This window comes from Trachypithecus francoisi, unplaced genomic scaffold, assembly GCF_009764315.1.
Source record: "Trachypithecus francoisi isolate TF-2019V2 unplaced genomic scaffold, Tfra_2.0 Lachesis_group17, whole genome shotgun sequence".
NCBI lineage: Eukaryota > Metazoa > Chordata > Mammalia > Primates > Cercopithecidae > Trachypithecus > Trachypithecus francoisi.
The window spans coordinates 44,563,869-44,586,949 of record NW_022681462.1 but is presented as its reverse complement, the minus strand read 5'-3'; the positions used below and the strand labels follow the sequence as shown (position 1 = coordinate 44,586,949).

General features: G+C 38.1%; 1 protein-coding gene and 1 long non-coding RNA gene across 9 annotated transcripts in view; one reads left to right on the top strand and one right to left on the bottom strand.

Moving 5' to 3' along the window:
* Positions 1-23,081, top strand: part of CCDC138 (coiled-coil domain containing 138) — a 97,021-nt gene that overhangs the window by 45,390 nt on the left and 28,550 nt on the right. For 7 of the 8 annotated variants that reach the window (XM_033175519.1, XM_033175516.1, XM_033175514.1 and 4 more), the window contains 2 exons: positions 5,570-5,686; positions 14,006-14,198. In XM_033175519.1, the coding sequence (XP_033031410.1) occupies positions 5,570-5,686; positions 14,006-14,198 (310 nt within the window). The remainder of the gene's footprint in view (positions 1-5,569; positions 5,687-14,005; positions 14,199-23,081) is intronic. The other variant, XM_033175512.1, reaches the window with a different exon arrangement.
* LOC117062238 lies at positions 47-22,920 on the bottom strand. Its single transcript, XR_004428268.1, has 3 exons — positions 22,896-22,920; positions 13,764-13,767; positions 47-445 (listed from the first exon to the last, which is right to left on the bottom strand). It is a non-coding gene; the product is annotated as an uncharacterized LOC117062238 (long non-coding RNA).

Sequence of the window (23,081 nt, the reverse complement as noted above, 5' to 3'; positions counted from 1 at the left end):
AGGAACTACAAAGAAGACAATGCCAGATGAATTTAGTGAAGTCTGGTTTTTCTTAAGCTATGGGAATGTTTATAGCCCATGACAAAGGTCAGCAAACCTTTTTTGTAAAAGGACAAATGATGAATATTTTAGGATTTGCAGGCCAAAAAGCAAAGTGAAAGATACCAGTACTTACATAATAAGAAATGAAACAAATTTTCACCAGTTTTTTTGTTGACAAAATTAAAAATGTAATGTGGAGTAAACTTTTTGCAGTAGATCGAATAATGAGGAAACTAGAATTTGGGGGTATCATTTTACTTAATTGGGGTTCCAAGTGTTTCGTTTCATCAGAATCAATTGCATATTTTTATCTGTTAATGCTGATCTGTAATGAGAGTTTACATATTTCATCTTTGAATTTTTGTTGTTATTGTTGTTGTTGTTGTTGAGATGGAGCCTCACTCTGTTGCACGAGCTGGAGTACAGTGGCGCGATCTCGACTCACTGCAACCTCTGCCTCCCGAGTTCAAGCAATTCTCTTGCCTCAGCCTCCTGAGTAGCTGGGATTACAGGTGTCCACCACTCCCAGCTAATTTTTTGCATTTTTAGTAGAGACAGATGGGGGTTTTACCATGTTGGCCAGGCTGGTATTGAACTGCTGACCTCAGGTGATCCACCCACCTTGGCCTCCCAAAGTACTGGGATTATAGGCATGAGCCACCATGCCCAGCCTGAAAATGTCTTTTCATACACTAAGTATTGTCAAATAATTGACATCAATCCGTGAGCATATGATTTTGTTTCATTGTGGTAAAATATGCATAGCTTAATATTTATCGTTTTAACCATTTATAAATGTACAATTTAGTGGCATTAAGTATAATCCCAATGCTGTACAACCATCATCACTATCAATTTCAAGAATTTTTTATCATCTGAAACGAATTCTGTACCCATTTAACAATATCTTCCCATTCCTCCCTCCCCTGTAGACCCTGGTAGTCTCCATCCACTATCTATCTCTAAGAATTTGTCTATTCTAAGTATCTCATAAGTGGGACCACAGACATGCATATGACTCTGTCATTTGAAAAGCATTTACAGCATTCTTTTTGATTCTTCTTTTTGTATATCACTGTATTGGAGAGTAATCACTTCCAATTGAAGGTCAGTTGGCAGCTCCTCAGTTGCAGTCGAATGGATCTTGAAATATGCAAATCATTTTGCACTTGCATTGAGATTCAAATAATGCTGCTAGAACTGTAGTTTGGGGTCAGAAAACATATCCGCTGCAAATCCGTGTTGTGTTGTGTTGGAATGGTATTGGAGATCTCCTCTCTAACATTATGATTCAACCACCACCAGTTGTTGAAATGGCTACTGTAGTGTAAGTTTCATATATAAGCACTGTTTTGACTTGTAATTTCAGGTTGACTCTAGTAAGAAAAATGAATAATGTGCAGTAAAAGGTAACTTCCAGAACTGTTCAATGATTGAGTGCTGTTCTTATTCAGAAAATGTTCATCTCAGCCATGAGCTCAAAAATTAAAAAAATTCACTGCCATGTGTTAGGGCCATTAAGGATATTATACCTCTATTTCTAATAAAAAATTCACGGAACTGTTGATAGTTAAGTCCCCCAGAGCAAATGAAATTCACCACTGATAACAGCGATATGAAAACACATGATATATTCAAATATTTTTCACAAAGTATTGGCTTATAGATAGTATAATGACTAACCATAGTTTAAATACCTTACATATCATAAGATTTGTAAATCTGTTCAAGTAAGTCTTTTTCTGGTCCACCCATATAATTTCTCAAACTGTGATGAAAACAAATTTATTATCTTAATAATTTTTAAGTATACAGTTCATTAGTATATTCACATTGTCCTTCAACAGCTCTCCAGAAATACTTTATCTTGAAAAACTAAAACTCAGTACCCATTGTCTTTGTTTTGTGCTGTTGCAACAGAATATCTGAGACTGGGCAATCTGTAAACAACAGAAATTTATTTCTCACGGTTCTGGCAGCTGGACGTCCAAGCATCTGATTGGGGCTTTCTTGTTGCATCCTCACGTGGCACAAGGCAGAAGAGCAAAAACCAGATGAATGTTGTGTGCCCACAGGGTGGAAGAGCAGGAGAAAGGGATCCCACTCCCACATGCCTTTATTATTATGCCGTTAATCCATTCCTTAGGGCAGAGCCCTCCTGACGTAAATACTTCCCAGTAGATCCCCGCCTCGCAACACTGATGTTTTGGGCATTAAGTTTCCAACATAAATTTTGAGGAACATATTCAAACCATAGCGCTTATTAAGTAACAATTCCCCATTTCACCTACCCCAGCCCCTGATGACCACCATTCAATTTTCTGCTTCAATGAATTTGACATTAGATTTCTCATATGGGTGGAATCATAATAATATTGGCCTTTTTGTGACTGGCTTATTTCACTTAGCATAATATCCTTCAGGTTCGTCCATGTTGTAGCGTGTGACAGGATTTCTTTCCTTTTTAAGGTGACAATGTTTCTTTATGCATGAATACCACATGTTGCTTATCTGTTCATTTGTTGATGGATATTTGGGCAGCTACCATCTCATGGCTATCGTGAATAGTGCTGATAGGAATATGGGCTTGTAAATCTTCTTTCAAGACCCTGTTTTCAATCGATTCCTTTGGACATATACTCAGAAGTGGGATTGCTAGATCATTTGATAGTTTTATTTTCAATTTTTGAAGAACTGCTATACTGTTCACCATAGTAAATTAATGCTGTAGGGATTTTGGTAGCGATTACCTTGAATCTGTAGATCACTTTGGGTAGCATGGACACCTTAATAATACCAAGTTTTCTGACCCATAAACATGAAATTTCATTCTATTTGGGTCTTTTAATTTTTTTCATCACTGTTTTGTGGTTTTTAGTGTATAAGTTTTTTACCTCCTTGCTTAGATTTATTCCTCAGTATTTTTATTAATTTTGACGCTATTTGTAAATGAAACTGTTTTCCTTATTTCCTGTTTGGATTGTTCATTGTTAGTGTATAGAACCACAACTGATTTTTGAGTATCGATTTTGTATTCAGCAACTTTGCTGAATTTATGTATTCTAACTTTTTTTTTTTAATTGTGGAATCTTTAGGATTTTCGACATACAAGGTCATGCCATCTGAAAAGAGAGATGATTTTACTTCTTCTTTTACAATTTGGATACTTTTTATTTCTTTTTTTTGCCCAGTTTCACTGGCTGGTACTGTGGTGAATAGAAGAGGTGAGGGTGTGCATCCTTGTCTTGTTCCTGATTTTGGAGGAAAGGCTTTTTCATTCTTTCACCTTTATAGTGTAATCTGTGGGCTTTTTATATATAGCCTTTATTATATCGAGGTAGTTTCCCTCTATTAAGTTTGCTGAGTATTTTTATCATGAAAGTGTGTTGAATCTTGTTCAGTGCTTTTTCATTGTCAGTTGAAATAATCGTGTGGGTTTTGTCCTTCATTTTGTTAAAATGTTGAACCGTCCTTGCATTGCAAGAATAAATCTCACTTAGTCATGATGTATAATCCTTTTAATATACAGCCATGCACTGCATAATGATGTTTATGACAATGGTAGACCGTATATATGACGGTGGTCCCATAATATAATGGAGCAAAGAAAAAAAGAATATATAAAAAAACAGATTATAATGGAGGTGAAAATTTCCTGTCACTTTGTGACATCATAGGTGTCATAATATTGTAGCAGAACACATTACTCACATATTTGTGATGATGCTGATGTAAACAAACCTGTGCCGCCAGTTACATAAAAGTATAGCACACACAGTTATGTACAGTACATAATACTTGATAATAAACAACCATGTTACTGGTTTATGTATTTACTATACTATTTATTGTTATTTTAGAGTATATCTCTGTCATTGACTGATGCATGGCTTTATTAAAAAGTTGGGGGGAGAAGTTTATATAAAATTTTACTGAGATTATGACTGTAAGAGAGTATATGGCCACCAACTTTTATTCCATAAAAATACTATTCAGACATTTCTCAGTTTGTGAGGTGTCTATAATTTTTTCAATTTTTTTTTTTTTAAGACAGCAGAGTGGTCAGATGGAAGGAAGACAGGAGCCTAGGGGAAAGCATTGGTCAGACCCTTTATTTTGGTTTCCACATGAAGGGCAATGCAGGGCAGGGTGAACAAATAGGATTGGCTAGTTTGAATAATTTTGGCTGGTACTAAGCTCTAGGGGTAGGCCCTAGTGACTCTGGTAAGATGACAGCAGAGAATATTGCCTCCTGGGATACAAGGGCCAGATAGAAGGGGTCTGGCTCTGAATTGGTTCATTTGTCTATCAGAGGCATACTCTAGGCTGAGCACTTTGCTATATCTAAGAATTGGCTGGTCCAGGGAGGGGCAGTCTCTCCCCAAGTGGAAAGGTTTTTTAAGATGTCAGAACATCATAATATACAGGAAATTTTTTAAAATACTTGTATGTATATACACACAATACGCTCATAATCATTCGTCTGGAGAATCTTTACACAGTTGACATAACCATTTTCCTGATTGCTGTACAATTACTTCCAGGTTTATACTCTTACAAACAGTGTAGCAATAAATATCTTTGTACATGGCTTTTGGAGGGATCTTCTTAAAACGATTTTCTTAGGCTGGTATCTCAGAAGTGGGAATACTCTGTTAGAGCCTTAGAATTTATCTTTATGGTCCTGAAATCATTTAGCAAAATGTTACACTTTTGAAGCAAAGTTCATAGACATCCTTAAACATTTAAATATTATTTTTATAAATTAGCATATTAAGATATACATGCAATGTAGACATATAAAAAAGTAAATATTACTCCAGTTTCTAAAATCCAGCTTTTTTTTTTTTTTTTTTTTTTTTTTTTGAGACGGAGTCTTGCTCTGTCGCCCGGGCTGGAGTGCAGTGGCCAGATCTCAGCTCACTGCAAGCTCTGCCTCCTGGGTTCACGCCATCCTCCTGTGTTAGCCAGGATGGTCTCGATCTCCTGACCTCGTGATCCGCCCATCTCGGCCTCCCAAAGTGCTGGGATTACAGGCTTGAGCCACCGTGCCTGGCTGAAATCCAGCTTTTTAAGAAATCCTTTCATATATCTTTTTCAGTATAAATTTATGTAGATGTAGTTTATGTAAAGGAGATTTTTATTCCATTTGCTTCCTTGTAAACACCTTTTTTCACCCCAAAATACACCATAGCAATACATGTAAATCTAGGTTATCATTTTTAAAGGTTACATATGTACTATACATTTATGTAATCATTTAAGTTTCAGAGAGTATCTTTGTTTAGGTTAATCTCCTTAAACTAGATGTGCTGTTATTGCTGGATGAAAGAAAATGCGTATATAAAAATTCAAATACATATTGCCAAATAGTATTGCATATAGTTTTAAACTGAAGATTTTTTGTTGGAGAACTCTTTTTTTGTTTGTTTGTTTTTAAAGATAATTTTGGAAAATTGTGGTAATTGATTTCAGACATTTAAAAATACTGTGCCTTTGTATTTATTTTCCATCATTTTATCTTTAGCTTTTGCCTCTGATGACAGAGCAACTACAGTGGATGCCATTTGTGAATACCAAACTTCATGAGCCTTTTGTAAAATGTATATATTGGTCCCTAAGGCAGCTAGATGCTGGAGCACAGGTAATTGGTTAATAGGAATTTTTCTTCAAGTAATACCCACCTAATATTACTTCTTGATCTTATTTCACAATATCTGTTTTTGAATATATTCTTTGTATTTCAGAACAGTCTTCCCTATCTATAAGATATCTTGCTGGGATTTTGATAGGAATTGTGTTAAACCTGTATATCAATTTGAGAATAATTGACATCTTTCCTTTGTTGAGTCTTATAACTTATGAACATAAAATGTCCATTTATTTAAAACCTTAATTAATCCATGTTGTATAGTTTTCAGCATAAAATTGCTGCATTCTTGTTTAGATTTTTGGCTGAGTATTTACATTTTTTGAGCACTTTTAATTGGTGTTATCTTTTTACTTTTGATGTTTACATGTTCATTGATAATGTATAGAAATAAGATTGTTTGCTTATTTTGTATCCTGACCTTATTAGTTTTAGGAGTTTTCTTGAAGGTTCTTCAGGATTTTCACATAGAAAATCATGTTATCTGCAAATGAAGACAGCATTGTGTTTTTTTTCTTTTTGATATGTATGTCTTTAATTTCCTTTTCCAACCTTATTGCATTAGAGTTTCTAGCAGTATGTTGAATATGAGTGGTGAGAGTAGTCATCCTCGCCTTGTTTCTCCACTTAGGTGGAAAATTCATTCTGCGATTACTAAGTATAATATTAGCTGTGGTATTTTCATAGATACTTTCAGTCAAGTTCCCCTGTATTCCTGTTTTCTGAGTTTTTAAAAAATCATTAATGGCGTTGAATTTTTTTAGGTACTTTTTTTGCATTGATTGATAAGATCACATGATCTTTTACATCTTTAACTTGTTAATATGAATTACTTTGAAATATTAAATTAGCCATGTGTCTCTGAAATAAAACGTACTTGGTTGTGGTGGTTAATTTTTTTTATATGTTTTTATATTAGCTCATTCTGTTTGCTAATATTTTGTTAAGGACTTTTGTTTCTATATTCATGAGAGATATTTGTCTATAGTTTTGAACTCTCTTTGGTTTTGTATCAGGGCCATATTAGGTTCATAAAGTGAATTGGGAAGGGTCTTATCCTTTATATTTTCTGGAAGAAATTTTTTTTTTTTTTTTTGAGGCGGAGTCTCGCTCTGTCGCCCGGACTGGAGTGCAGTGGCCAGATCTCAGCTCACTGCAAGCTCCGCCTCCCGGGTTCACGCCATTCTCCTGCCTCAGCCTCCCGAGTAGCTGGGACTACAGGCGCCCGCCACTTTGCCCGGCTAGTTTTTGTATTTTTAGTAGAGATGGGGTTTCACCGTGTTAGCCAGGATGGTCTCGATCTCCTGACCTCGTGATCCGCCCGTCTCGGCCTCCCAAAGTGCTGGGATTACAGGCTTGAGCCACCGCGCCCGGCTTCTGGAAGAAATTATGTAGACTTAGTGTTCATTCTTCTTTAAACGTTTGGTAGGATTCTCCAGTGAAACTATGTGGATGAGATTTCTTTTGGGGGAGGTTTTAAATTGTGAATTTAAGTTATTTAATAGTTACAGGTCTGTTCTAGTTATGTAATTCTTATCGATGATTTGTAATAGTTTGTGCTCTTTGAGGAACTGAACCATTCAAATGTATGCAAATTTATGTGTATAGAGTTTTTCATAGTATTCTCTTATCCTTTTGATGTCTTCAGTATCTGTAGTGGTAGCCTTATTTCCTTCTTAATATGGATAATTTGTGTTTTCTTTACTTCGTCTTTTTTGCTAGAAGTTTCTCTGTTTCTCCCTTTTATTGATCTTTCAACGGATCATCTCTTTGTTTCATTTATATTTATTTATTTATTTATTTACTTACTGAGACAGAGTCTTACTCACTTCCTTACCCAGGCTAGAGTTCACTGGCACAGTCTCGGCTCACTGCAACCTCTGCCTCCTGGGATCAAGCGATTCTCCTGCCTCAGCCTCCCAAGTAGCTGGAATTACAGATGCCCACCACCACACCTGGCTAATTTTTGTGGTTTCTTTTTTTTTTTTAGTAGAGGTGGAGTTTTACCATGTTGACCTCAAGTAATCTGCCCACCTCGGACTCCCAAAGTGCTGGGATTACAGGTGTGAGCCACCATGTCTGGCTGAACCCTTGAATTCTTCAGAAGTTTGTCGTCTTTCTGTTATTCTGTTTTTCTAGTTTATTGTATTGTTGAGGTTGTTTTATGGCTGAGAATATGTATTCTGTTGTTTGGTGGAGTGTTGCATAAATGTCAATTTGATCCTGTTGGTTGATGGTGTTTGCGAGTTGTCTATACCCTTGCTGATACTTTGTCCTGTTCTATCAAGTGTGGAGAGATAGATGGATGTTGAAGTCTCCGGCTATAACTATAGATTTATATGTTATAACCTTCATCTGTTTTGCCTCACATATTTTGTAACTGTGTTCATGTAAAGTTAGGATTATGTCTTGGTGGATTTGCCCTTTTTATCATTTTATAATGTTCTTTTCTATCTCTGATCATTTGCATTGCCTCTGAAATCTCTTTATCTAATACTAATATAGAGACTTCTACCTTCTTTTGATTCATGTTCTAATAATATATCTTTTCCCAATCTTTTTGACCTGCTTATATTATATCTAGAATGAGTTTTTTTTTTTTTTTTTTTTTAATAAATGGCATATAGCTGGATTTAGGAAAAATAAACTTTGTCAAGCTCTGTGTTTTAATTGGTGTTTTAGGCCATTTACATGTAATGTACTTATTAATATGTTAGGGCTTAAGCTGTAACTGTTTTTTTAACTACTGGGTGGTTCTTTTTGTTTCTCTTTTTCATTTCTTTGGTTCCTTTTCCTGCTTTCTTACAGGTTACTTGAACATTTTTTAGAATTTTATTTTCCTTTATCTATAGTGTATTGAATGTATCTCTTTGTATAACTTTTCTAGTAGTTCTTCTTGGTATTACATTTGTTTTAATTTAGGATCTTTAAGATGGAGAGTACCCCTCCAATGATTAGAAGCCATAGAAGATGGAAGTAAAGGGTTTTTCTTGTTTGTTTTTTTGTTTGTTTTTGAGACAGAGTCTCACTCTGTTGCTCAGGCAGGAGTGCAGTGGTGATCATAGATCACTGCAGCCTCCAGCTCCTGGGCTGAAGCAATTCTCCTCGCTCAGCCTCCTGCATAGCTAGGATTATAGACGTTCACCACCACACATAGCTAATTAAAAAGTTTTTGTTTTTTACGTAGAGGCAGTGTCTTGCTTTGTTGCCCAGGCTGGTCTCTAACTCTTGGCCTCAAGTGATCCTCCTGCTTTGGCCTCCCAAATTGTTGGAATTACAGCTGTGAGCCAACCCATCTGGCTGCAATAAAGAAATTTATTTATTTATTTATTTATTTGTTTATTTATTTTTTGAGACAGAGTCTCGCTGTGTCGCCCAGGCTGGAGTGCAGTGGCCGGATCTCAGCTCACTGCAGGCTCCTCCTCCCGGGTTCACGCCATTCTCCTGCATCAGCCTCCCGTGTAGCTGGGACCACAGGCGCCCGCCACTATGCCCGGCTAATTTTTTTTTTTTGTATTTTTAGTAGAGACGGGGTTTCACCATGTTAGCCAGGATGGTCTCGATCTCCTGACCTCGTGATCTACCCATCTCGGCCTCCCAAAGTGCTGGGATTACAGGCGTGAGCCACTGTGCCCGGCCAAGAATTTGTTACTTTTAGGTCCTGGGAGTTACATGACAAACCTGGAGTCCACATACTTGGAAGTCAGGAAGCACAGGCAGGGAGAGAGAGCGATGAGGGAGAAAGGGACCTGTGGACAAGTGCCCTTATTGGATCCAGGATGTTACCCATACAGGTTTTTCACAGGGTGTTTTGTCTGTTGAGTTTAAAGCAAGCAGGCATGAGCTCTAGGAGGTAGTCACTGTGGCATATTCACACAGTCTGTAGTGAGGTGTGAGGGTCTGTGAGACAAGTTGTGTGGACTGCATCTAGCTATCCCACAGGGAAGTGGTCATCAGGGAGGAGCTGTCTAAGGCAGATATCTGGATCAAACACATTTAGGAACTAGGGGTGGAGATGGGGATTTAGAACTGGAAACCATGTTAAAAGTGACTGATCCCTGCTTCTAGTGTGAAAAAGTTCAACTTATTATTTAAAATGAATGCCAGGGCAACATAAAATTATAAATGTTCACTACAACATTATGTATAACTTACTCAGTCTATTGCTATTGTCATTTTACCGGTTTGAATAAAATACAGAAACTTTACTTCCCTTTTTATCCCTTAACCTTTTCTATATATGCTTAGAACCACATTAGAGAATGTTATCATTTTTCCTTCAACCATCAAACATAATTTATAAAACTCAAGAAGAGAAGGAAAGTTTATTGTATTTACCTATATTTTTGCTTACTTTGTTCTTCTCTCCTTCCAGATGTGCCACAGTTCCCTCTTTCATTGTATCCTGTCTGTTTAGAGGACTTCTTTATCAGTTCTTTAGTTTTTTTTTTTTTTCTTTTGAGACAGGGTCTCGCTCTGCTGCCCAGGCTAGATGCAGTGGTATGATCTCAGCTCACTGCAACCTCCGTCTCCTGGGTTCAAACGATGCTCCTGCCTCACCCTCCCAAGTAGCTGGGATTACAGGTGCCCACCACCATGCCCATCTACTTTTTGTATTTTTAGTAGAGACGGGGTTCGCCATGTTGGCCAGGCTGGTCTTGAACTCCTGACCTCAAGTGATCCACCTGCCACAGCCTCCCAAAGTGCTGGGATTACAGGCATGAGCCACCGCACCTGGCCTAGAGTAGGTTTGCTCATGACACATTCTCTTAGTTTTTCTTAACATATTTTGATTTCTTTTCAATTCCTGAAGGATATTTTCACTAGGTATCAGATTCCAGGGTGACAGTTCTTTACTTTCAGTACTTAAAAAATGTGCAAATTCTTTCTGCCCTCCATGGTTTCTGATAAGAAATCTACTGTCATTTGAGTTATTTTCCCCATAGATGTAAGGTGTCATTTCTCTCACACATTTGTCTTTAATTTTTATGTTTGACTGTGATGGGTCTTGGTGTTGATCTCTTTATTTTAGCCTCTTTGGTGTCTGCTTAGTTTCTTCAGTCTCTGGGCACGTTTTTTGCCAAGTCCAGGAAGTTTTCAGTCATTATTTCTTCAATTTCATGTTCTGTGTGCATGTGTATGTGTTTTTGTTTTGTTTTGTTTTTTGAGACAGGGTCTCGCTCTGTTGCCCAGGCTGGAGTGCAGTGAGCCTCACCCTCCTGGGCTCAAGCTGAGACTACAGGCATGTACTACCTTACCTGGCTAGTTTTTTTGCTTTGTAGAGATAGGGTCTCCCTATGTTGCCCAGGCTGGTCTTGAACTCCTACGCTCAAGTAATCTTCCATCTTGGCCTCCCAAAGTGCGGAGAGTACAACTGTGAGCCACCGCCCCCAGTTTCTTCAAGTACGTTTTCAGCTCTACCTGATTTTTCCTTTCCTGGGATTCTAATGACATGATTTTAGATGTTTTGTTATTCCCCGAAGTTCTGGTGGTGGTGGTTGTTGTTATTTTTCCAGGTTGTTTGCAGTTGTTCAGGTTGGGTGTTTTCTGTTGTTTTATTTTTCAGTTATTCTTTCCTCCATCCTCTCCATTCTGTTATTGAGACTGTTATTGTATTTCCAGTTCTGAAATATTCACTTGGTTCTTTTTCTGTTTTTTCTTTGATAAGGCTTTCTGTGTCTTCGATGAGATTTTCTAAAAGCATATGCAGGTGCTCCTTTTCTCATGGCTACTTTAGAATCTTTGTCAGACAATTCTAACATTCTGTCCTGTTGGTTTTGGCAGCTGTTGATTGTCTTTTCTTCATTTAGTTTGAAATCTTTCTCGTCCTTGGAATGATGGGTGATTTTAAATTGAAAAGTAGACATTTTGGGTCTAGATTTGTTCCAGCAAAAGTTTTAGCATAACTTAGGTGAAGCTTCAGCAACAACCCAGAGTGCTAGCTTTGGATTTTTTTTCTCTTTTCCTTCAATTAAAGGCAAATACTATCCACATTTCTTTTCTTTTCTTTCTTTCTTTCTTTCTTTTTTTTTTTTTGTGAGACAGAGTCTTGCTGTGTCGCCCAGGCTGGAGAGCAGTGGCGCGATCTCGGCTCACTTCAACCTCCAACTCCCAGGTTCAAGCGATTCTTCTGCCTCACCCTCCTGAATAGCTGGGATTACAGGTGCGCGCCACCAAGCCCAGTTAATTTTTGTACTTTTAGTAGAGGTGGGGTTTCACCATGTTGACTAGGATGGTCTTGATCTCCTGACCTTGTGATCTGCCCGCCTTGGCCTCCCAAAGTGCTGGGATTACAGGCGTGAGCCACTGAGCCCAGCCCACATATTTTTTTCAAGTTTATTTTTGCATTATGAAAGTGTAGTAGTAAGCATTAGAGAGAATTTTAAAAACAAAAAAAGTTTACCTTAATCCTGTCATTTTAACACACTAAGTAGAGTTTTGAACATTTTTTTTCTATTTTTTACACAAAGGTTTGAAAACACCTATGTATTATTTTTTCTAATAAAATTGTATTGACAGTATATGTAAATTAGATTGCACTGCTTGTGTGTCTCACCACTCAACCGTTTGGCCTTTGACACTGGCAAAACCTCAATAGATTTGTTTTTAATTTTAGATGCAGAAATTTAAAAGCCAAAACTTATCCACATTGCAGGATCAATACTGTGTTAGGAACCATTTGGTCACAAATTTCCATGCAGATAGAGGAAACTGCTATAAAACTCAGTCACATGAGATTGGAGAATTGGGTCATAATAAAGGAAATTTTGGCCGGGCGCGGTGGCTCAAGCCTGTAATTCCAGCACTTTGGGAGGCCGAGACGGGCGGATCACGAGGTCAGGAGATCGAGACCATCCTGGCTAACACGATGAAACCCCATCTCTACTAAAAAAATGCAAAAAACTAGCCGGGCGAGGTGGCGGGCGCCTATAGTCCCAGCTACTCGGGAGGCTGAGGCAGGAGAATGGCGTAAACCCGGGAGGCAGAGCTTGCAGTGAGCTGAGATCCGGCCACTGCACTCCAGCCCAGGCGACTGAGCGAGACTCCGTCTCAAAAAATAAATGAATAAAAATAAAGGAAATTTTAAGTTGTTACTAAATCTGGGTTAAGCATTCTGATCTGCAACAGTTTGAAATGCTTTCCTTTCATTTGATTCTTTTTTTTTTTGAGACGGAGTCTGGCTCTGTCGCCCAGGCTGGAGTGCAGTGGCGCAATCTCGGCTCACTGCAAACTCCGCCTCCCGGGTTCACGCCATTCTCCTGCCTCAGTCTCCCGAGTAGCTGGGACTACAGGCGCCCGCCACCACGCCCAGCTAAGTTTTTGTATTTTTAGTAGAGACGGGATTTCACCGTGTTAGCCAGGATGGTCTTGATCTCCTGAACTCATGATCCGCCCGCCTCGGCCTCCCAAAGTGCTGGGATTACAGGCTTGAGCCACCGCGCCCGGCCTCATTTGATTCTTAATAGATACATCAAATACAGTTAGATCATACATTATTTTAGGAGTCGTTTCTTGCTAATATTTCTGTTTTGCCCATTTTGTTTTTGTTTTATTCTCCATGAGAATTATCCGTGATTGTAACCCAATATTTTACTGTTTTGAAATTGCTAAAAGTTTTTGGAGTCACTGTGACTTTTGTAGTCAGAGTGAGCTGAAGGGAACTGAGGGTCTAGATAATCATTTCATAAGCGAACACAGAAAGATGTGCCTGATAAGCTGGTTTTCATTGATGGTGGAGCAATCAGCAACCGAGAATGTAGGTAGTCCGCCTCTGTTCCCTTGATAGTTCTCTGTGTCAGAAATATAGCATGATCTTATATTCTTACGCGTTTTAGAAAAATGTACAGTCATACTTTTAAATAATTTTTAAGTTGATAAAATTATCACTTTCCAATTTTGCATATTTTCAACTTTAAATTAGCCACAGATTCACTTACTTTTAATACATATATTTGATTTAATATTTAAAGTAGTTATTGGCCAGGCACAGTGGCTCATGATCCTGTAATCCCAGCATTTTGGGAGGATCACCTGAGCCCAAGAGTTCAAGACCAGCGTCAGCAACTTAGACCCATCTCTACCAAAAAGACCCCAAAAAGCCTGGGTGTGGTGGTGAGTGCCTGTAGTCCCAGCTTCTTGGGAGGCTGAGGTAGGAGGATTGCTTGAGCCCGGGAGTTTGAGGCTGCAGTGAGCCATGATTGCACCACCACACTCCAACCTGGACAACAGAGCAAGACTGTGTCTCAAAAAAAAAAAAAGAAGATATATTCTGAACATGAATAAACATACTAAGATTGTACATATTTTTAACAGCACTCAACTATGACATCAACATTGAGGAGACTGGGTGAAGACATTTTTAAAGGAGTGGTAACTAAAGGAATTCAGGATAGTTCACCACAGCATTCTGTGGAGAATAAACCAAAGACAGCTGCTTTCTTTAAGAGCTCCAATTTGCCACTGAGACTTTTATCAACCTTAATTGTTCTCAAAACAGTCACTCAAGGTAAGCTTTGAAGTGTACTTGTGGTTAATTTTGAGAAACAGTAGAGAATATCATATATTAAAGCAATTCTTTTATAATCACATATGTGGTACATTTTCTTTGTTTTTTTTTTTTTTTTTTTTTTTGAGACGGAGTCTCGCTGTGTCGCCCAGGCTGGGGTGCAGTGGCGCGATCTCGGCTCACTGCAAGCTCCGCCTCCCGGGTTCCCGCCATTCTCCCGCCTCAGCCTCCGAGTAGCTGGGACTACAGGCGCCCGCCACCGCGCCCGGCTAGTTTTTTGTATTTTTAGTAGAGACGGGGTTTCACCGTGTTAGCCAGGAGGGTCTCGATCTCCTGACCTCGTGATCCGCCCGCCTCGGCCTCCCAAAGTGCTGGGATTACAGGCTTGAGCCACCGCGCCCGGCCTGTGGTACATTTTCAGAATGAGGTTTTGAATTGTTTTATAATGGTTACACATTATAAAAAGCTACTTGTATTTGCTGAATTTCAGAAATTGAAGTCTTTAGTTGGATTGTTGCCTCCTCCCAAGAGGCCTTTGATTGTCTTCGGTCATATTCCCAAAACAGCTTTTGCCTACATTTATTTGTATTTGTCACATCAAATTGAAATTGCTAGTTAGTTTATTATTTTCCACTAGCGAATGGGTTGGCAAACGAGCCCATGGGCAAAATCTGGCTTACTACCTGTGTTTTGTAAATGAAGTTTTCTCCCACAAGCATGCTCATGTGTTGTATATTGTCTATGACTCTTTGCCCTACAGTGACAGAGTTGAGTAGCTGGCAGCAGAGACTGTATGGACCCCAAAGCCTATAATATTGTCATCTGGCCCTTTACAGAAAATGTTTTTCAGTGCTTGCACTAGCTTGTAAGTTTCCTGAAGAAAAATCTTGTTTATAATGACCCTGCACCTAGCGTAGTGCTTCATATATAATAGTGAATAAGGAAATGGATGAATTAGAAATTCTTCAAAGTTGGCCCTAATTAATATGTGTTTAATATTTAGCTATAACAGGTTATATTATTAAATGTGATAATTTTTTGTTAAAGTGAGTTATGCCAGTATAGTCAGGCAATAAATATACCATCTTTCTGTCTGTCCTGTTTGTTAAATTATATGACTCAGATTGTTGTTTTTATTAATGGGCAATGACAGTAATTTGATTTGACTTCTTTCTTTGAGGTATGGTTTATTTGGTTTCTCCCAATGGTATGGAATTGATGAAAAAATGAAACACTATATAACTGCTTTCTTAATTATTTTACCTCCTCAAAATTACAATAGAGTAGGTGGTAAGTGTGTGAAAGGTGACTTAGAAGAAGCAGAGATTAGCTCAAAATAAAGCTCACCACAGGCCTATCTCCGAATCTTAAAAAAAATACACACACACTTACACACGCACAGGTAAATAGATTCTAAATAAGAATTTTAGCAGACAGACCATAGCCACACATTAAAGTATGTATTCACCAAAGATCAAATAAGGTTAGTATCGAGAATTTGAAGCCAATGTAATATAAGAAAAATTATTAATCATTTATCATTTAACTAAAATGTTTGAAATAATATATCAGCATACATTAGTGTATCATTTAATAACATATAATGTTCATTTCTGATAATGTGCTAAAAAGCAAAAATGCAATAAGGGATATTTATGTGAAATAGAAGGGAATTAGGTGCTCTCTGTCACCACTTGTGTGTGGCAGTTTTGGACATCTGTAATGAGCCATGAAACAATGAAGTATGAATATTGGGAGGAGTAGAGAAAACCATTTATTTGTGGAGACTCTATATTAATCAAGGGCTTTCAAAGAAATATAACAGTGCGTAAGAATATGGATAAATAATGGATGAATGAATAGGTTGATGAAGATTATTGCTGAAGTTCAATGTCAGAAATAAAGAACTTTTATTCTTCTTACCTATGAAGACAAAGTGTTTTAAAAATAAGATGTCCCACATGGCTTAGTGTATAATACTAGTTAAAATTCTAATATAGTTTGCATAAGTTGAGGAAGTGATAGGGAAATTTATGTGGAAAACTTTGCAACAAATGCGATGATTTAAAACAAGTAAAACAGCAACACTGGGGCAGAAACTTTAGCCTACTTTAAAAGAATCCTAATATGTAATGATACAAAATGAATAATAATTTATTTAATCAAAATAGGACAATGGGAATAGGAAGTGCAGAAATGAATCAAAATTGGCACTTCATATTATTGAATTAATGACTTTGCTTCCCTGTACAAGTCATTTTTTTAAGAACATAGAATCATGTCAAATCATATCATGACACAGAATTAGTAGACAAGACTTTACTAGAGTTATTATCACTATATTCCTGTGTTCAAGAAGGTAAAGGAAAACATGAGCCTGGTGAGGGGATACTTGGGAGATACGGGATAAAAAGACATCAATCAGATTTCTAGAGATGAAAAACCCAATGCCTGAAATGTGAAAATACACTGCAGAGAATTAGATATTGCAGACAAAAGACTAGTGAACTGGAACACATAGCAATAGAAACTGTCCGAAATGAATTACACAGAGAAAAAAAAAATCTACAAAAAGGAAAACAGAACATCTGTGAGTTTTGAGGCAGAGTCATATATTCTAATATTATGTACTTAGAGTCTATGAAGAGGGGAGACAAAACCATTTCAAGACATAATGTCTCCAAATTTTCCAAATATGGTGAAAACTAAACACAGAAATCCAAGGAGCATGTCCGACTGAGCTCATGGTCACTCCTATTCCCTTCTCCTTAGCCTCCTCTAGATACCTGTGTGCCACCCCTTTCCTCCACACCCTGGATTTCAGGAATACTGCCTCCAGCCATCTGGAAGCTCTCTGAACCCATTTCTCTTGAGTGTTTTGTTTTTTGTTGTTTGTTTGTTTTTGAGACGGAGTTTTGCTCTTGTTGCCCAGGCTGGAGTGCAATGGCGTAATCTCGGCTCACTGCAACCTCTGCCTCCCAGGTTCAAGCAATTCTGCTGCCTCAGCCTCCTGAGTAGCTGGGCTTACAGGTGTCTGCCACCATGCCCAGCTGATTTTTGTCTTTTTAGAAGAGACAGGGTTTCACCATGTCAGCCAGGCTGGTGTTGAACTCCTGAACTCCGGTGATCCGCCCACCTTGGCATCCCAAAGTGCTGAGATTATAGGCGTGAGCCGTCATGCCCGGCCTTTCTCTTGGGTTTTTATGAAGACTTCCTGACATCACAATTCTGTCCCCCAGGATATAGGGCAGGACTCTCGCTGGGGAGGGTCTTAACACCCACAATCAGAAAGTCCAGGAAAGATTAGAGTCCTGGCTTGGGCCAGGTGAAAGGAGGGCAGGAGAAGGTCAGAGACCTTCCCCTGAGGCCTCACACACCCAACATCATAACAAAAGACTAACGAGATGAAAACTTACGTATATATCATAACACCACAGATGCTAAGCTCTTTATACCTTATCTCTGAATACTGTTATCCTCATATTAGTGATGAGGTTTACAAAGGTAGATAATTATGCCAAAACGATACAATCTGCATTTGACAGAGCCTAATTTAGCCTCTATCAATTGCTGAAGCCTACTTTCTGAAGCCTATTTTATGACTACGTAAGAGCGTACACTTCTGAGATAACCAAAGAAATAACAAACACCTGTATAGCACTTACTGTGTTATAGGCCGAGCACTTTGTATATATTAACTCATTTAATCCTTACAACAGTTCATGGATGTCCATATTATTGTTGTAATTTTACAAATGAGGAAATTGAGGCATAAAAACGTTTAGCTTGCACACTTAATCAGTATGTTATGCTCAATCTCTGAAATGAAATTTAACTGTAAGATATAACTCTTCTTTACGGAAAGAAAGGAACACTTGTGCACTGTTGGTGGGAGTGTAAATTAGTTCAGCCATTGTGGAAGACAGTGTGGGAATTCCTCAAAGACCTAAAGACGAATGCCATTCAACCCAGCAATCCCATTACTGGGTATATACCCAAAGGAATAGAAATTGTTCTATTATAGGGACACATGCATGCGTTATGTTCATTGCAGCACTGTTCACAATAGCAAAGTCATGGAATCAACCCAAATGCCCATCAAAGATAACCTGGATAAAGAAAATGTACATATACACTATGGAATACTATGCAGCCATGGAAAAGAATGAGATCATGTCCTTTGTAGGGACGTGGATGGAGCTGGAGGCCATTATCTTTAGCAGAGTAATGCAGGAACAGAAAATCAAATACCACATGTTCTCATTTATAAGTGGGAGCTAAATGATAAGAACAAATGGATACATAAGAGGGGAACAGCACACACTGGGGCCTATAAGAGGGTGGGAGGAGGGACAGGATCAGGAAAAATAACTAATGGGTACTAGGCTTAATACCTGGGTGATGAAATAATCTGTACAACAAACCCCCATGACACAAGTTTACCTATGTAACAAACCTGCACATGTACCCCTGAACTAAAAAAAAAAAGATATAATGTAACCATTACAGAAGTAAAATGATCAAATATAATGTGTCACTGAGAGGATACAGGCACAATTTTGTTTGTATCAAAGCTAATATTTTTGAAGTGCACTTTGCTCACAGACATCACCAAAATACATCATAACCTTTCATGAGATCTATTGCAAGAAATAATTGCAAAGGTCAAAATGTTCAAAGGTGTTAATATGCTGTTTGTAATAATGAGAAAAGATAAATAGCTGGTAGACCCACAATCGGAATAGTGAAGAAAATGAACATCAGCCAAGTTCTTGGACTTTGCTGGCCTTGTTTTAGTCATTATACTTGATTGTTTCCAATTTATTCCCTGCAATAACTATGACGTAGGTGGTGATGTCATTTTTATAGAAGAGCAAACTGAGGGTCAGTCTAATATAATTGACCCAGATTTTCTTTTTTTTTATTTTTTATTTTTTTTGAGACGGAGTCTCGCTCTGTCGCCGGGGCTGGAGTGCAGTGGCCGGATCTCAGCTCACTGCAAGCTCCGCCTCCCGGGTTTACGCCATTCTCCTGCCTCAGCCTCCCGAGTAGCTGGGACTACAGGCGCCCGCCACCTCGCCCGGCTAGTTTTTTGTATTTTTTAGTAGAGACGGGGTTTCACAGTGATAGCCAGGATGGTCTCGATCTCCTGACCTCGTGATCCGCCCGTCTCGGCCTCCCAAAGTGCTGGGATTACAGGCTTGAGCCACCGCGCCCGGCCAGACCCAGATTTTCTAGAAATATTGGGCCCTTAACCATAGCATCATGAGCATGGTGCAATATTATATGTCATTAACAGTGATACGTATGGAGATATAGAAATCTATGCATATTTTAATTAATAAAACCTTCAATATGTTTGTACCACTGTAATCTAGAAATTGTTAAAAGAAGTTGTAGGAATTTTATCTGATAGAATTATTTGGTTTACTGATAGCTTTCTTTTTCTTTTCTTTTTTTTTTTTTTTTTTGAGAGATGAGGTCTCTGTCACTCAGGCTGTAATGCAGTGGTGCAATCATAGCTCACCACAACCTTGAACTCCTGGGCTCAAGCAGTCCTCTTGCCTTAGGCTTCCAAGTAACTGGGACTACAGGCGTGCACTACGATGCCCAGCTAATTTTTTATTTTTTGTAGAGATGAGCTCTTGCCGTGTTACCCAAGCTGGTCTCATACTCCTGGGCTGAAGCTATATTCCCACCTTGGCCCCTCAAAGCAGTGGAGTTACAGGCACAAGCCATCCCCAGCCAACTGTCTTCTATTTGCATATAAAATAATTTGCGGCCGGGCGCGGTGGCTCACACCTCTAATCCCAGCACTTTGGGAGGCCGAGGCGGGCGGATCACAAGGTCAGGAGATCGAGACCACGGTGAAACCCCGTCTCCACTAAAAATACAAAAAAATTAGCCGGGCGTGGTGGCGGGCGCCTGTAGTCCCAGCTACTCAGAAGGCTGAGACAGGAGAATGGCGTGAACCCGGGAGGCGGAGCTTGCAGTGAGCCGAGATCACGCCACTGCACTCTAGCCTGGGCGACAGAGCCAGACTCCGTCTCAAAAAAAAAAAATAAAATAAAATAAAATAAAATAAAATAAAATAATTTGCATATAAAAATAATTTTGCATATAAAAAATATATATTTAAAATGTGTACATTAGGACTAGGACATTTGTCCTGTTCTACTTGGTACTTGACTCTTAAAGCAGATTTATGTGTTTTTAAATTGTGAACTTACACTTTAGGTCTAGAGAAATGTAGGGAATTGTTGCTGTTCTCAGTTAATAGGAAGGTTTGATTTGGTAGGAAGCCAGTATAATGGAGTAGTTACTTCAACTCTATAGTCAGACAACTAAGGTTTGAATCTTAGCTTCACTACTAGCTGTGTGATATTTGGAAGGTCTTTTTTGTTTGTTTTACTATTTTCACTACAATTATTTTTTAATGAGAGAATTGATGTAAAGGTTTAGCAAGTCTGGCATAAAGTCTTAAACTAGCTACTATTGTTATCAGTAGACATTATTACTGATTATAAAACTTTTAAGAGTTGGTTTTACTTGAGACCAGAATTGAGGTCTGTTAGACTACATTGTCTGTCTATTCCTGCCTAATTAACTGCCAGACACTTAGTGACTTAGCTCAACCACCATTTTATTTACCAGCTCACAGTTCTTTGGGTTGGTAATTTGGGCTCAGCTCAGCTGGATATTTGGCTGGGCTGGGCTAGGTTCTGCTGTTCTTCGTTGGCGTCTCTCCAGGGGCCTGTTTTAGGTGAAGAGTATCTAGCTGAGCCTCAGGCTCCTAATTCACACAACGTCATTTCTGCTACATTTTATTGGTTAAGTCACAAGGTTAGCCCAGATTCAAAGGTGCGCAGTAGAGTTCACCTTTTGATGGGAGTTTCTGCAAAAGACTTTCTAATCATTTTAAAATTTGCCATATAAACCAAATAATGGAAAACCCTATTTCATACTGATTAAGATCAATAGTTTGAAGTTTGACTTTTGTTACGGAATAAAAAGGTTACATTTGATTGCCAGGACACTGTTAAAAGACTCAATAATACAACATTTATAAAAAGAAATCAACTTTGATATAATTGATAACTAAAATTTTAAAAATACTCTTTTAGAAGTTAAATTGGTCTTTTTAGAAAATCTGAAATACTCAATAAATTAAAATGAAGACAGAATTAAAATGAGGACATAATTTTGATTTATCCCTAAAAGATAAGGTCACTTGTGAAAAAGTAACCAAATACAGTTTTTCTAATCCTCAAGGACAATTTTTTAAAGTTTGCAAACTTAATACCATATAGTAGTCCATTTTAAAAAACTGTAATAGTATTCAACCTGTTTAATCTTGTCAAATTATATACTAAGAATAATTTGTGTCAAATACAGTAGGTGGCACTGTGATAAAACTTTTGTTCCTGTAAAGAGTTGCGTTCAGGCTTCATCTGTGTATACTCTTCTACCTGTGGTGTTGCTAAAAAAAAAAAAAAAAAGGATATTTCTAAATAAGGCAAGTCTGAACAGAATGTAGCAACTTTGTTTAACTTAATACTCATTTATTTACAATTTTTTTTAAACCACAAAATTAAGTACAGTACGGTTAGTGTTCCTTGAACTAAATTCTACCAGCGGTAAAAATGGAGTTCAGTATAATTGATCCAGAGGCACAGATCTTAATTTCTCAAAATAGTTTCATATGTATTCTCACTTCACATAAGTTACTCTAAACTTCTCATTCTTTATAACCAGGGTTTTAAATTATTTATTATGTAAGCTGAAACAGCAAAAAAGAAATGCAACATGAAGCTACAAAAGAGTACATTTTAATACGGTGATTCTGTTGTACTTTCAGTATTTCATGGTGCTCTTGAGTCTTCTCCTTTAAACAGAAATCTCAGTGTAAAAATTATTACTTGGATAGCATGAACAGTTTTTTATTCCTCTGAATAGCATTTTGTAAGGTGAGTTTTAGAAAACTTGATTATTGTACATTAAAAGCACAAGGTAAGACTGTTGTAAGCATAGGGACATGGGTTGTGTAGTGTACTGAAGTGTAATGATGCAACTATCTTACTACTGCATTTGCATTGATTCTGGTTAAATTAGTGCTTCCTAGTCCTGGCATTGCAGGTTTCTTAGTCATCTGTGGGACATCTTTAAGAAGGTTTCAGGGATTCTGATTCAGGATTCGTCACAGCGCTGGCCTGGGTAAAATCTTGCTGCCATTTTTAATGGCAGATGTGTCATGAAAAGTGACACACCAGAGCATATTTCATCTTCTTGAAATTATCTTTGGTCTTTTGTTTCAGCTTTACTAGGAGACAGAAATCCTTATTTAAAATTCATTTAGCGTGTTTGTATAAATTACATTTTGAAGTAGGTAAACATTTAGGAAGCAGCAACAAAAAACATAGTCTTAGAAAGCTTTTATAGAAATAGAAATACTGGCCGGGCGCGGTGGCTCAAGCCTGTAATCCCAGCACTTTGGGAGGCTGAGACGGGTGGATCACGAGGTCAGGAGATCGAGACCATCCTGCCTAACACGGTGAAACCCCGTCTCTACTAAAAAAATACAAAAAACTAGCCGGGCGAGGTGGTGGGCGCCTGTAGTCCCAGCTACTCGGGAGGCTGAGGCAGGAGAATGGCGTGAACCCGGGAGGCAGAGCTTGCAGTGAGCTGAGATCGCACCACTGCACTCCAGCCTGGGCGACAGAGCGAGACTCCGTCTCAAAAATAAAAAAATAAAAAAATAAAATAAATAAAAATAAATAAATAAATAAAAGAAATAGAAATCTAAGTTTTTGGAAACATGTAGTAGTTATCAAATATGGAAAATAAACATTTGTGATACTAATAAGCATTGTTTTTCTTCCTTAG